General features: G+C 39.8%; 1 protein-coding gene across 1 annotated transcript; it reads right to left on the bottom strand.

The window, feature by feature from the left end:
- Positions 1-3,238: 3,238 nt before the first annotated feature.
- Positions 3,239-14,640, bottom strand: LOC103813954 (neuropeptide Y receptor type 4-2). The gene is made up of 2 exons (XM_018910827.3): positions 14,468-14,640; positions 3,239-8,920 (listed from the first exon to the last, which is right to left on the bottom strand). The coding sequence occupies exon 2, from the start codon at positions 8,802-8,804 to the stop codon at positions 7,671-7,673; it is 1,134 nt and encodes a 377-aa protein (XP_018766372.1). The 5' UTR covers positions 8,805-8,920; positions 14,468-14,640; the 3' UTR covers positions 3,239-7,670.
- Between the last annotated feature and the right edge of the window lie 811 nt (positions 14,641-15,451).

The raw sequence follows: 15,451 nt of genomic DNA, 5'->3' as shown, positions 1-15,451 counted from the left end.
TGAGTGTGTGTGAGTATCCATGCATGTCCCTCTGGCATGTGGGAGAACATCCAGTGGTGTCCAAGCTCCTGCGCTCCTGTAGGTGGAAATTAAGAGTAGTTGCCTGCACCTAATTTCTGTGTATCCTGATGGCACTGGGAGGCCTGGAGTTTATTGTAGGAGAATACTGCTGCTGGCAGTTATTTACAATTGAAGCATATTAACAGAGGATGCAACACAGACATTCTTTCCTAACAAAGCAGCGATTTGTAAACCTCCATTAAAACAGTTGACAGTGTTTTCCTGAATAGATATTATAAATGCTATTAAAAAAAAAAGTTTGATAAAGAATGGATGTTCCTGGAAGCTGGTACTACTTATTGACCCCATACCTCTTAGTAATTTGTATTTAGTTATAAAAGGATGTATTAAACAGTGTTTGCTCTTAGTATAAAATAGGAGATTGCTGCTGATAAGTATGCTTAAAATAAGCACCAGAGTGGTTCTTTTCATTCCCTACCTTTAATAACAGACTATACAGACAAAAGGGAATGCAGCCAGTCAAGCTGATGGCTGAATCATAGCAACAGCATCAATTGATTTGTTTCCAAGTCTAAAAAAACCTAATAAAGACTTTGCATGATCTCCTAGATACAAGAGGATTGTGGTTAATGTCTTAAACCTGTCCTTTAAGCTCTAATACTCTCTCTGTGTGCTCAGATGCTGCCTACTATCTCTTTCAGGTGAATTCTATTTATAATAATTGGTACTGAGTTGAGCTGGTTGAAAAAAAGGCACGTCCCTTCTTATTGAACCAAAGAGAAGCTATCAGCAGTTCAGAACTGCCACAAGCCTTGCCATTTACCAGTCACAGCAGTGCACTCATGTGTGCTTTGCAGGGTTTATCATTACTGTTCCTTTTTGTTCTTTCAAGTGAAACTAATGTGTTGACCTAGGAAGTACTGCACGGTAAAAAATTTAACACCAAACTACTCTTATTCTTCACATAATTTGAAGTAAACAATTTTTTTTTTTACTTCAGTCAACCTGTTTGCAGAATGAGGGATTATTTTTTTGTCCTTGGTAGTTGTTTGTTTGACATTTTCCAAAATAAAAAATCAATTTTCTTGAGGACCTTTTTTTAAAATGCACTGTGTACATTTGTTCCAAGGCCCAGATCCTGAGAAACTGTGTGTTGATGATAGATCTTATGTATATTTTAATCCTGGAATGCTGTGCATACTATAGTTCTAACCAATTGTGGTTTGAGGAAAACTGATCAGTGAAAATGTTATGAAGAACAAAACCTCAAATTGTCCTCACTTAAACCTTACCCTTTGCAAATCTGTAATGTAATATATTCATTTTGCAGTACAAATAACTGAGCATGAGCTGGATCAGGGGTTTGTTTCAAATACTTTGCCTGTTGCTCTAAATACAGGTAGAACCCTTTCTTTTGTTCCAGCCAAGTAATTCCTTGCTTCCTTCCCACAAACAAGAAGATATTCTCTTATTTAGGAGTGTCTGTAAGCAACTCACCCAAGATGCTGGATGCAACTACAATGCCATGAAGCTTTTCCCTTGCTGTGCATGGAAAAGAAATTCATCCCCTCAAGAGCCACCTTTGATAGACACTGAGGCAGAGGAACTGTATTAGCAGTTTGTAGGTTTCACAGAGGCCTTTTTGTCTGCTCTAGGAGATGAGTTTGCCTGGTGGGAGGCTGTGCATGCCTGTGTGCTGTGTCATATGCTGCGTGGGGCTGGTGGAAATGTGGGTTATTATGCAAGGGCGTTGCGCAATGTGGAATCCTGTGGCTGCATTTCCCTGCTGCACTTCAGCGCACCCTGAACTTCAAATGGCACCCATGGCATTCGTTCATTTCACCAGCTTTAAAAACCTTTACCACAGTGCTAGCCAGCTTCTGCTATTTTTATAGCCTGGGAGCCTTCCCAAAACATAGCCCTGGGGTACATGTGCATTATGCTCCTGGAGCAGTCTGGGTATTTGTGAGTTTAAACAAAAGCCTTTGCTTGCTGTGTAAATTCCTTCAAGTTTAACATACATTCTGAGAAGACCATAACTTTCCTGTGGTTTTCAGCTCTCTGTTGTGAGGGCAGTGTCTTTCAGAAAGTGTTTATATTGGTCTTTAGGATGTCAGGAACTTTTCTACAACCTATCTTTAATATAAAGAAATATATGGTGCATGTAATTAATTTTAGTCATTAAGTCAGCCTATCAACCAGATGAATCAATGCTCATTACCTTATTAAAGGCATGGCATCAGACAAGTGCATTTTCCGTGCAATCACCTTGTAGAAATGGAATCAAGACAAGTACTTATCAATGATGAAGTAGTATTTGCCCACTAGCTCCCAACAGGAACGATTCATATTCCCATAGACTGGATAAGGGACACAGTAAATCATGAACTGAAGTTACTATATTCAAAGGACATAATTTTTTTATCTGTGTATTTAAGAACAAAACCTAGTCCTTTTTTAAAGAGTTACAGTGCAAGTTCCATGTTAGCATTTCAGTCTTCTGACTGAAAATCCATCTTTCTACTGTCAGTTTGCATCTTGTGATACTCCTCTAAAAGTACTTATTCATATTACTATTATGCCATCATTTTATGTGTATCATGGGTATTTTTTTAAATTATTATATCTGGTAATCTGTGTTGCAATTTCTATTGAACAAAATACTTCCTATTATATGAGATGAATACTATAGCACTATTTAACTGAGTATTGTTTTACAAAGGGATGGTGGGTGTCGTCAACTTAAGTTCTATAAAGAAAAATCAAAAGGTAGGCATCTCGGGAATTAAATTTCAACACAGGTTTCCATCATAAAATCTCTGTGCTGCTACTGGGCTTCATATAAGCATTTATTGGAAGCACAACAAAACAATTCTGACTAAGGCCTAATGAGCATTGTCTGGCAGGAAAGGCATAGTACAGAAGAATAAATCTCAGGCTTATTCTACTTATGACTTCCTGAGTCCAAATCAGTGATTTTATAAAGCAAACTGAGAAAGGGAGGGAAGAGCATAAAAGCTCTGTGGATTTTGATGCTCATACAATATAAAGTCAGATGACACATTGTACTAAGCATCAACAATTTACATTGAAATCAATAATAATATGAAAATCAGGCCAGTGTTTGATCCATAAGAAGCTTGAAGAGAATGGCCTGTGAGATGAAATGCCAGGTGATCTTGTGAGAAGACCCTTGGGTCAAAGCAAAAGGATCTCTGAAGTGATCCTCAGGGTATGGCATCTTATTTCACAATAGTCTCTCACCCAGTGTCAGTCCTCAGATGTGTGTGCACGCTGTGTTTGCACACAGCAAACCCAGAGTAAGGTTTTTATGATGCAGATGTGACTGATGGCTGTCACAGCATTGCTGTCAGCCCCTGTGGCAGCTCAGGCTCACACCACCAGTGCAGGCAGGCAGACACTGCTATTGCACTCTTCCCTTGTGTGTGCAAGTGTAACAAACCAAGCTGGTTACAGCACAATCTGCAGTCATTTCTAGTACCTTGGTTTACTTTCTGTCAAGCCAGGTAACCCGGTCAGAGAAAATTACCAATACTTTTAACCCAGTCAAATCATTTTATGAAGCTCAGTAAAATTTTGTTAAATATTCCACATTGGTTTTCATCCCAGCAGTGTCAGTTACTTTCTGGCTGTGGTTCTGGTTGGCGTTCAGGACACTGTGCCATAGAGGACCCAGCTTCTTGTGCAATCTGAAAACTCTGTGAAGATGATTTGAGTTCTGGCATCAGAATATTCCAATGTTCCATGTTGAATTTTTGGTACTTGCCTGTCCTTCATTGTTGGCTGCACGGCACCATTGTCCTTTGGAATAATGTGTCAAATTATTAATCTTTCACACATCAGTGGCCCTTATTACACCATACACTTGTTTTCTCTTGATAAACACTAGCTGAGGACTAAATCTTAAGTATTTTATACTAAAAAGAGTATTACATCATTTTACAGAAGCAGGCACAGAGAAGTGACACAGACAATATTACTTTATTTGTTATTGTAAGATTCCCTGTTGTGTGCTATTTATATCATAGAATAAGTTGTTCTCTTGCTCTGAAAACCTTACTGTCTTCTTATAATGTGTCACAAGAGACAAGATTATGAAAAACTTTTTTTAAAAAGGCAGTGTATGGTTTTAAAATTGTAGGAACTCATGATTTGCACAACTCCTGCCTATTTCTCCATCATTGCTTTTGTGACCCAGTAGCAGAACTTTAAAGAGCATACTCAAAACCATCACTGTATACAATGAACACAAAAATGCTCAATGCTTTTTACACATTAACAGTATCTGTTATTTACAGATGGATGAGAGGTATGTAAGCTATTTCTGTTCTGTTACCTTCTGCTGGGACCAAAGAAACCCAGCCTCCCTTGGCTGCATAAAGCCTCAAAGTGACAAATAAAATGGCTCTTTCAATTATGCAGGCATAATTTCACCCAGCCTTGTGACTTTGCCTTCAGAGGGAACAGGGAACAGTTGCTCCAGAAGTTCTTAAAAAACTAACAGGGTATCATCCTCTACTGCATTTGTGCAGAGCAGCATAAGCCTCGGTGTATGTACAGAATGAAGAATTGGTTCAGGCACCTTTCCTCTACATATTCAGTCCTTTGGTACCTAGATCTATTTATTTTTCTGTGTTTTCTTTAAAGAAGTCTTAGTTACTTAGGAAATTTTAGAGGTTGAAAAACATGTATCTCAGGATAGTAAGCAGATGGATAGACTGCAGCTGGTTGGGAGTTCTGAGGATCTGCATTTTTGCAGTTAGATGTATGGGTGCCATTTGGTAGCTTTTAGTGTTCAAATCCGGTAGTTTATCCCCTCCAAAGTCAGTTAGCAATAAACAGTAGTTGACTCCAAACTTGACACTTTCCTTAATCACGAGAGGAAGATAACATCCGTACGTGTTTGTCTGTGTTATTGTAAAGTCGGATCTGCTTGCTTTATGTATCTACTTGTGTTCATGGAAACAAATGGCCACGTGAATTACAGTTAAACAGGGTCAGATCTCGCTCATATTTCTACCCTTTGCAGGAGGAGCTCAGATCTGATGCACAATGCCAGTGCACAGCTCTGGTGCCAAACTGTAAGCACTTTACCAAAAGTTTTCACTTAAGAGCAAGTGACAAAGACAGGTTCATGGAAGTGCAAATGGTAAAGGTAATTGTGTTTCCATTTAAGACACTGGTGCTTGAAAAGTTATATACCTAAGACCATGTATCAGGTAATTTTCTGTGTTTGTGTTTAGCAGAGTAGTCTTACAATAGCTTTACAGACACCTTAGCTAGCGAAATGCTGGAATTCTAACAAGTGTGAAAAACAGCAGAATTACTCAATTACTTAAATTGATTCTAAATGCAAAACAATTACAAAGTTGAAAGAGTATTTAAGCCCTGAAGTAATACAGCACAGTTTTGATACAACTCACACTGATTTGAAGGAGCTGCTGTATTTTGTGCTACTCAGCATCCCATGGTGGTTTTGGCTACAGCAGCAGATTTCAAGATGCAGCTAATAAAAGAGTCCTCTTGTTCTGTGTTTTTAGTAGACTCAATGTCCAGTCTAGAAATCACATTGCGTGTAAACTAATCAAGACAAACGACTTCTCAGCAAAGCAAGTAACAAAGAAAATAAAAGAAAGCTGGAATCCATTTGAAAAAAGCAAAGATATCTTGCCACATAGTTGAAGAAGATACAGAAGGTAATCACACACCAAGTCTCTTACTAAGATACACAGGTTCTGGCCAGAATTACAAGGGTAGCTGCATCAAAAAAGCTTCTGCCATAAAATTTAAGATTCTGCACACAGGAATTCAAGGCCCAGATTCAGGTTTTACCACTGAAATCTGTGCACCCAGCTCATGGCAAGGAGTTAACTTTTATTTCTGCCAGCTGAAGATATGATAGCTCTTGCTGCCTTAGAACACAGGGGTTAGTTCTTGTCCTCAGAAACTCTGCTCAGCATCCATATTCCTGTCAGTTCACAGCATGGGAAGAAGACTTTTCCTCACCTGTCTTTATACCAATTTGTCTGATTAGAGATCTGCCAGCTAAGGAATTTCTAGTTGCTTGCAGAACTATACGCTGGATATCTTCAGCTCCATGCAAACCTATTGACTGCAACAAGGAATCACTGCTTATCAAAGCACATTTCATGTTGGAAATTACCTCAGCTGACCACCCAGTCCCATCTTCTGCTGAGGTTAGTTTAGCAAATCAGGACAGAATATGCTTCAATATTTCATTAGCATTGAACTGGTTGGTCTCCTTTTTGCACTTGCTACCTGTTTTGGGTTTTTTTAAAATCTGTACCTCAGTATGGCCTTCATGGGCATGCCTTGGTTTCTCAGTAGTCACTGAGCAATTTCTCTGGCTCCAGAGGTTAAAAACAGTTTATAGGTTGAAGGTTTCATGAATGAAGGCTACAAATAACAGAGTTGTGAAAAAAATACGACCTTCATTTTACTAGAGCAATTGACACTACTACCTTTGTGGCTTGGCTTCAGCCTGACCTGGGTTCCACCCATGTATTTTCATTGACCTTCTATTGATTAGTTGGAATTTCAGCCTCACCTGTGCTGCTGATGCCAGTGAGTGGACTGATATCTGACATCAGGTTTAGTTTTTTAGGAAAACTCAAATTCTCCATGCATATGTTTATTTCCTTGGAAGTGTAGCCACTCCGGAAACACATGATTTCCACAAACAGGTTTTCATGCTCATTCCGAATTAGATACTTTGCTATTCAAGTACCAAGAAGATGCTGAAGCAGAATGTCATGTTGCTACCAAGTCCTGGAACAACTCCTGTAATCTGGCCATCTTGTACCATCATGGCATGAAGCTGTAGCATTGCAGAGCTTGGTGATTGACAGCAGCAGGAACGGACTCATTTCCATGTAGTTCTTCATGTGCTTAAAAACAGTTCTCAGTATCATCTCAATGCACTTTGAGTTTAATCCATGGAATAACATCTTCATTTGCTGCCATCCTTCACAAGTGACTGTCTTCTTTACATACCAGGGTCATTGTTCCTTGTCCCTACTTGCAGAGGCAATGACTATTCTCAAGCCTATGGCAGAGAGTGAAGTTTCATAGAAACAGGCAGTTGTTTAATGTGAAGATCTGAAAGATTGCTGTTACTTAATGGGCTGTGAGAGGTGGTAAAAAAAATCATATTTACATATCTCTGTTCCACTGGTAAGTCAGCTGTGCATAAAAATCTTACTAATACTGGAAAACTGAGAGAGTCTTATCCAACACAACTTCTGGCAGCCTGCAGTGATGAAACTGGAAATCTGGTTTTCTGCTGCAGCCATGGCAGAGATACGAGTTTTGCTGAGGAATCCATGTCAGCCTCTGTGCAGCCACAGCTTAGTCACTGATCTCAGAGCAGCTGCTTTACATCAGCCCAGTCTCCTCAGCATCCATACCACTTCAGTGATACCAAAAGCTTGTGCACCACAGCAGCAACTGTGAACATTTACAACATTACTTTGCTTGTTCTTCCAAGAGTCACGTAGTGATGGCTTCCTGTTCACATCCCAGCTGTGGCATCACCAGTTGCTTTATATACCCACAGGTAATAATTGGTTTGTGGTGTCAGTGCACCCTTCTGAAATGTTTTCTGCTCATTAGATAGAATTGTGCCTGCAGTTCAACATCAGTGACCCCTTGGAAATTTCAGTCTGCATGGTGGATAAAGGCAAATGGTCATATTCTTCCATTGAGGCAGTTACTGAATTATGCTGGCAGCTTAGAATCAGTGACTTCACTTCTTTTTTGAAGTTGCTGTTTAGGAAACCATAGATAACAGGGTTGACACAGGTAGAAGCCATAGCTACCAGGTGGCACAATGAGAAGATCAGGTTGTGGTGGCAAGGCGAAATGATTTTGTAATTCCAGTCCACGATGGTGTTGAAAACATGCAGTGGTAGCCAGCAAACAGCAAAAGCAGCAACCATGGATGCTAGCAAGATGTTTATCCTTCTCAGCTGGCCCGCTCGGTTGCTGTACTCACTCTTCTCAAACATGTCCTTTCTCTTCTGCAGGCGTAAGTAGATTCGCAGGTAGCAAAGGATAATGAAGAACAGAGGGATGCAATATTGCAAGAGCAGTAAAGCAGTAGTGTAGATAAGCTTGTGCTGCTCAGAAGGCCACGAGTTGATACATATTGCCTTATCAGTGGAAAAATTCATGAAGTGTGAGAGCTGCTCATACAACTCATTAGACAAGATGGATGTGGTCAAAAAGGGTAGGGACATGAGACATGCTAAAGTCCAAATCACTCCAATTCCTAGGTAGGCTTGGGAGGTATTTGGCCTCCAGCCAGTTGGGTTTATGATGAGCTGGTGTCTTTCCAGAGCAATAAGGACAAGGGAAAGGATTGACACTGTCACAGTTGTGCACTGAGTGAAAGAGGTCATTTTGCACATGACTTCTCCAAATATCCAGTAGTCCATCATAGTGTAAACAACAGTGAAAGGCAGGCAGACAAGACACATAAACAAGTCTGAAATTATTAAGTTGGAAATTAGGATATTGGTGACATTTGCCTTTTCCTTCTGCCTGGCAATGACAGCAATCAGACAGATGTTTCCCACAATGCCCAGAACAGTCTCCAAGCTGTAGGAGGTGGCCAGAAAGACAGTAAGGTCAGTGATGTTCATGCACTGATTAGAAATGTTCATAGGAAAGCTTCGGCTTGAGCTCCAGTTCTTGCTGATCAGGAAATGAAAAACATCATTAACAGCCCTTGTCTTATTCATCTTGAATCCCAAAATATTTATGCAAAAGGGTGGTAGTCAAACACAGTCTGAGTCTTCTGGAGCCAGCCTAAAAGCGTTATATCTGTTGTATCTGGCTGTGGAAGGTCCGGGTATACCTACGAAGGAAAAGAAAGAAAAAATACGTTTAGTTATGCTGCAAGAAATCAGTCAAAAGGGTAAGGAGGGAGACAGGGAAGCAAGTGCCAGGGATTTTGTGTATATTCTGCAGCTCCCTCTTACACAGTTTATTAGATCATAAAATGGAGCCCTTTGCTACACTGTGGTATGAAAGTCAGTACAACTCTATTGAATTATGACCGTGTTTATTCATTGTGAGGTTGTCCCATGGATCTAAGAACATCATAACTTCATTATTTCACTCAGTGCAGTATCTTGAACATCACTAATGCAGTAGAGTGGTGATACAACAAAACCGGATCAGAACCCACTCATGGTAAAATTGCGTGCAATTCTGGTTTTGCAAGGTTCTGATCCAAAACTGGGCAGAGGATGTTGGGAGGCTGCATTTACCTTCAGCTGTGCTAAATATCAATGTGCAAAGCAAGGCATATTAGGTGCACAAAGCCAACACTAAAATATCTTCTGTGAAATACATTTGTAATTGCAGCCAGAACTCACATTTGTGCAAGACAATCACTGTGCAAAACTTCAGGCTCATTCTCTGGAGAGATATCATGGGAAAATTTTTAAAAAGTCTAAAATAATTCCAAATAATTTCAACATTTTCCAGCTTCTACACAGCTGTGATAGGTCATGGGAACTGCAGTCCAAATTTCTTGCTTCCTCATTCCGGATGAACTCCAGTGCCCACGAAGCATTGATATCTCCCCTAATGTGACCATGACAGGGTTTATCAGAAATACAGTCCAGTTCCCTGGTTTTGGCTTTAAGAGTGAGTGATTCTGATTGTGTCTTTTAATTCCCTCTGGGAAGACTTTTATTGATTCTCCCTCAGCATAATTTCTTTTTACAAAGTTGTTGTAAAAGCATGTTTTATCTGCTAGAGACTGTTCCTGCAGAGACAGATAGGTCTGCTTCAAACTCACTGCTGCAAGCCATGAGCTGGGACTTTCAGTGGGATTTAGGGAGCCAAACACTTGGAGTTCATTGGTGCTTTTGGAAATCTCAGTCACAGGACTGCCTCGACTCTCCCAGATGACTCCTGTGAGCCATAGAAAAGACTACTTTGTAATCCCGACCCTTGAATCCAAATCCTCTGTGTCCAGGAACCTAAGAAAAAAAAATCTGACTGTGCTGGGAGTTCTCATCAGGCCAGAGGCAGTTCCGTGCTGCTCAAGGGCTTGTAGTATGAAAAGTAAATAAATACTTGGGGAATGACACTATTTAACCACTGCATGACACTTTCCTCAATGATTAAATATCACTCAAACAAGTTTGTGGGGTGGTGAAAAATGTCTGAGATTCAGAAAAAACCAACTGATTATGTTATGAATACATAATTAACATGGTATGGTGAGCCTATCGCTTCAATTGAGTAGCATTTATTGCTTTTATATATATATCTTTGCATGCCTAAAGATAACCAGTACTGTACAAAAAGCACCCACCATCCTCTATCTTTTTCTTTGCCTTGTCTTTCCCATTATGAATTTTATTGTTTTCTAGAGATGTTGCCTCTCAGGAACTAAAGAAAGCAATAGTGTGCAGTAAATTAAAGGATCATTTGGGATCATTGTACTGCTTGATCAGCAAAAATGAACTAGTACAGTAAATTTTTTGTTACTTTGCAGGACCTGTTGATTTATCTAACTTTATCTCTCTTAATCTTTCTGTCATCTATCCATATCCATCTGAGGCAGTCAAGACTGTCACAGAAGCAAAATATAGTGGCCGTTTATTTCTCATAGTCTTTCATTTTCTCAGTAGTTTAAATCTTAATAAAAGAGGGGCAAAAAAAAATTTCCAAATGGAGGATATAGGCATAGCTCCTTCTGTCCACTTATCTTTGTGTTGTTGCCCAGTCTATATGAACAGATTCATACACTTTCTGGAAGAAAAAGAAGCAGCAATGGTGATGTATGGATTCCATGTTCACATATGGGGAGGCTATGGTGGTCTGTTTCAGTGAGAAAATGGATATAGAATGAAAAACCTTCAACCAGCCCCATCATTTTTAATGATTGCTGGCCAGTGGAGATGCTGCAAGTAAATCAGAGCTAAGGGATGGGCAGCCTGCAATATTATTTTGTACCAGTCAGAAGAGATAAGTCCAGGCATTTGGGCAGGACAAACAGATTTTGTGTAAAGAAAACACGTGAGATTTTTCTACGGTCCCAGCCTCATGTCCCTAGCTACAGTATCTTCAATAACAAACACATGGTTCTCTTTTGTTGTTTGAAAAATATGAAAATATGTGCAGTTATTACAAACATCTGTGTCCACAGAGTAAGCCTCTCAAGGGTCCCAGACACTTTTGGACATGCTGAAGCAACAGTGAGATCTAGTAATGCTGAAGAAAGAAAAAAGAAAGTGGTGGAGCCACCTGAAAAGCAGAAGCCAGATCCCACAGTTTTATGGAGTGCATTTCCCAGAGAAACAGCAAAGGCTGAGTCTGGCTGTGTGTTAGTCACTGATGTAAGTGTGGTGGGGATGAAGAGCATCTCTGCAATGTGTGTTGTTGGGTTAGGAGCTCCCTCTCTTTTATCACCTTGCATTCTGTGGTATCCCACTCCAGATGAATGGCAGGTACTGCCCAGAAGTAAATAAGCAAATATCACTCTCTTATCACAGATAAGGGGACTGTGAGAGGGAGTTGGGACATGAGTTGTCCAGTGTCTCAAGGGAACCTGTGATGTACCATGAGGTGCTTTAAACCACCTGTCAACCTGATGTCTTGGGAAAAGTCAATGCATAGATCACCTCTGTCTGTAGTGCTCTTTAGCTCTTGTTCCAGCAACCATAATGTAAAAAGCAGTCCCAGAAAAACACAAAAATAACTATTGCAGTGATCTTACACTTATGCATCCTAGTATGGTATCCTTGGGTGGCAGATCCTCAAGGGTAGTCACTCCCAAATTATGTGTTTGGCTTTCAAGGTGTTTGGCTGCCATTCAGTTGATTCTAAACCAAGAGCCAGTAAAAGGCAATATGTGCATATTCTGCTTAGACATTTGAATTAAAGGTGAGCTAAAGTAGTGACTAACCAGTGCAGAGGGAACAGGGGTGTTAGTTAGTCCCCTCATTGTATTGAAGGTTTGCTGATTACCCCAGAAAACATACCAATGGGATTATAGTCTAAGAAAAAACAAGTTTTTTCCCCAGAAAGTGAAGCAATATTTACTTGGCTTGTAGGAGTAAGAAGTATATTTCCTAAATCTGTTTGCTGAGGGAGAGAGATTTTTTGTGTGTTTTTTGCTCATTTGTCTTTAAAGAAGAAAGAGGAATCCTATTCAGTACTTTTAATGAATATTGGGAAAGAGTTCAGTAACAAAAACTAAGATGTTAATGAGAGTTTCTTCTCTAGTTAATGCAGCATGAGACATTCTCTAAAAAGCAAGTGTCACAAAAGTCTGCAACAAATTAACAGGATACAGAAGGAAGAAGACAACGAGCTTTCAGAATTAATCTTAGTGTAAGTTCAATTCCCCACATGCATCTTTTGTAGACATTTTTCACTCTTCTATTTGTGTTGGAAGGAAGGAAGAAGAGCAGGCAAAGTTTGAAGAGTTTGTCTTGGTGAACAACACAGCCTTCTAAAGTAACAAATGTCACTCAGCTTGTCTCAAAAAAAAGAAACCAAATTATCACTTGTCAGCTCAGAAGTCTTGCCCCAGGGCATTATCCTGTATTTCCCAGAAAAATTCCTCAAAGGAAAGGGAATTCTGCAGAAATGAGTCAGGGAAGTAAATAAAACCCTCAGTGGGTTTCAAGGAAACTGTTAGACCATAAGTGGCTTCAAATAGTTAATGCATGACTCTTTTGAGACCTCTGGACTCAAAGACATCCTATGAAAACTCCTATAAAAACTTTTTTTCCTGGAGACAGGATAAAGCAGGGGGCTGCCACAAATGCTGGGCTCTATGTACCCACTGGAAAAGGGTGGGTCATTTTTGCAAAGCTGATCATGATCATCCACTGCCTGTAATCAAATAACAGTCTCCATAGTTGGGATGGACAGTGGAAGCCAATTTCCACATCAGACATTAGTCAAAGAAAAAAACATGTTTGCAGTATTTGGCTTCATTATCTGGTACTTAGAAGCACTTGCTTATCTACCCCAGAGCCCAACTAGTTGCTCAGACAACTGGCTTTCAGTCCATAAGACATTCTGAGAGAAGTAATTCCTAAAGACATGCAGTGATTGTATCACTTATTTAAAGAGTTACATCAATTACTGGGAGTAAAGCTGCCTGTTGTCTGCTAGGAAAAAAATTTAAAAAGGAGCAATGGAAAGGTTCAACACAATGCCAGAATTTATATTAAGATATTAATTGAGGTAGGGGGGACTGACTGTCAGTGGTATCCCCTTTTGGCTGCCAATGACATTATCTCAGTAAAGCAGACTTGGTCTGTTTAGCCTTACATACTAAAGAAAAGTTAAAAATCACTTGGCTATCATTACAGCTTCCCAGGAAAATAACACTTAACTAGAAGAGGAAACTTCACTGAGTTTGCACAGACACCCCATAACAGTGTTAAATCCATAAGGGATACAGTATAGTGAAAGTTAATGATGGACTCTTCACCTCTTTTTAGCTTTGTATTGCAAAAATATTGGGAGAAACTGTCTTAGGTCATTGAAAAAGCCATATCGGATAAAAATTTCTAGAACCTGCATAATTAGGGTATAGAAAAACTTGTGTATATTAACACGTTACAAGTCTAGAACATAAGGGGTGGCATAAATACCACGGAAAGTGAATTCTTTTTCCCTCTCTCACATCTGCATGTTTTCTGAGGGAAGTCTTTTGGAGTTCATGAAATTCTGTTATGAGTTAATCTTCTCTGATCCTGTAGAAATCAGGGAAGTTTTACAAAAGCATTTACTCCAACTTTTTATTTTGTGGTTAAATTCATAACAACCTTACCAAAGATATGGAGCCAGCTCACAAAGGTGAAATGTGAACAGCAAATCAGCAGGCTGGAGAATGGTAGTTAGTCCCTGACTTCTTAAGAGCAATGGCCTTTGTGACATGTTTGATACCCAAGAGAAAAAAAAACATTTTACAAAGATATCTTTACCAAAGGAAGTGGTGAATCTATAAAACATTGCAATGGGCACCTTAGCAGACAGTCAGTCAGGGTATCTGGAGAGTGATGTGGTGTGTCCTGTCTGCAGCTATATTGGTTGTGTGAGGACCAAGAAATCTCAGGGAACAGGAGATAAGAAGTGTTTTCCAGCCACCAGAGGCACCCAGGAAGGTTCTTTCTGTCACACCACAGGGTGGCAGGGAGCACACTGAACTGCAAAGACCCCCAAGAATCTGCCATCTCCCTATTGCAACCCAAAAGGTTGCACAGCTTTGCTCAGTAGATACAAGAGTTGGGCCTTTCATGACAAGTCAAACAGTCTTCATTAATCAAACACAGTCATCTGCTTTTTTTAACAATAACAGGTGATAACTTTAATAAAGAGATGTGAGCTCTTGACAATCTAAATAGATAATTTAGAAAAATCTTACCAGTTACCGATGGAGAGAATCTCTGCTGTTGGTGCACATTTCTGTTCTGGAAGAAAGCAGAAATGTTGTAGGAGTGAAGTAAGACCCTTTGTGCCCTTGCAGTCCAGGAGAGAAGCTCTGCTGGTTGTTTCTGTAGGTAATTTGGATGGCATCTCTCTCCCTCTCTCCCTCTCTATCCCGCCCTCTGTCCTTCCCTCCCTTCAATTTAGCCAATGAATTCTGCCCTGTGATTATGGTCTGACTTTGAAGTTCTGGCTCCCTCTGCTGTTGTATAAATATACAAATTCTAGGGATACTTGGGAGGAATAGCAACTCCAGAAAAGAGCTGTGAAATATCTGCAGCACAGCATGCCCCTGGCTGCATAGAGCCTAATCCTCTTCTCCTTGCTCAGGCAAGATTTCTGTAGGACTCCAAAGAGAATTTTGCCTCATACGAGGAGGCCAGTACCAGTTTTCTCAGATTTTCCATTCCATCCCAGACAGATGTTGAAATTTTCTTTTAGAAGGGTGCACACTAAAGTCCTTAGATTGTGAATAGGGAAGAGACACACTGTTACTCAGGAAAAGAACTCAGAAATGAAAGAGCACTGAGAAAAGTGGAAATAAAGGGGGGAAAGGGGGTTGCAGAAGTGCCAGATTTCTGTGATTTTTTTTCCCCAGGTCTTTCTCATCAAAAACAAGGTAGGGACCAGAGTTGCAAATTTCTCTCTTGCACTGGGAAAATGCACAAACAGAATATTTCCAACAGCTATACCAGAATAACCTAAGTTTGGTATTTTTATTAAATTGGTTTTAAGCTATGGTCAGCTACTGTAATTGGTCTAGTGGCTAATGCTTTTCTGGAGACTTTCTTAAGTTGTGATAAGCAGTGGTAGCAAGAAGCATTTTTATTTGCAGGCATGTAATATGTTAACAGAAATAAAATGTTTCTATATCAAAATAAGTGCAAGCTCATGTGAACTAAGCTAAAAGTGAAAACAGTTT

The sequence above is a fragment of the Serinus canaria genome, chromosome 6 (assembly GCF_022539315.1).
Source record: "Serinus canaria isolate serCan28SL12 chromosome 6, serCan2020, whole genome shotgun sequence".
Lineage (NCBI taxonomy): Eukaryota > Metazoa > Chordata > Aves > Passeriformes > Fringillidae > Serinus > Serinus canaria.
This window is presented reverse-complemented; position numbering and strand designations above follow the sequence as displayed.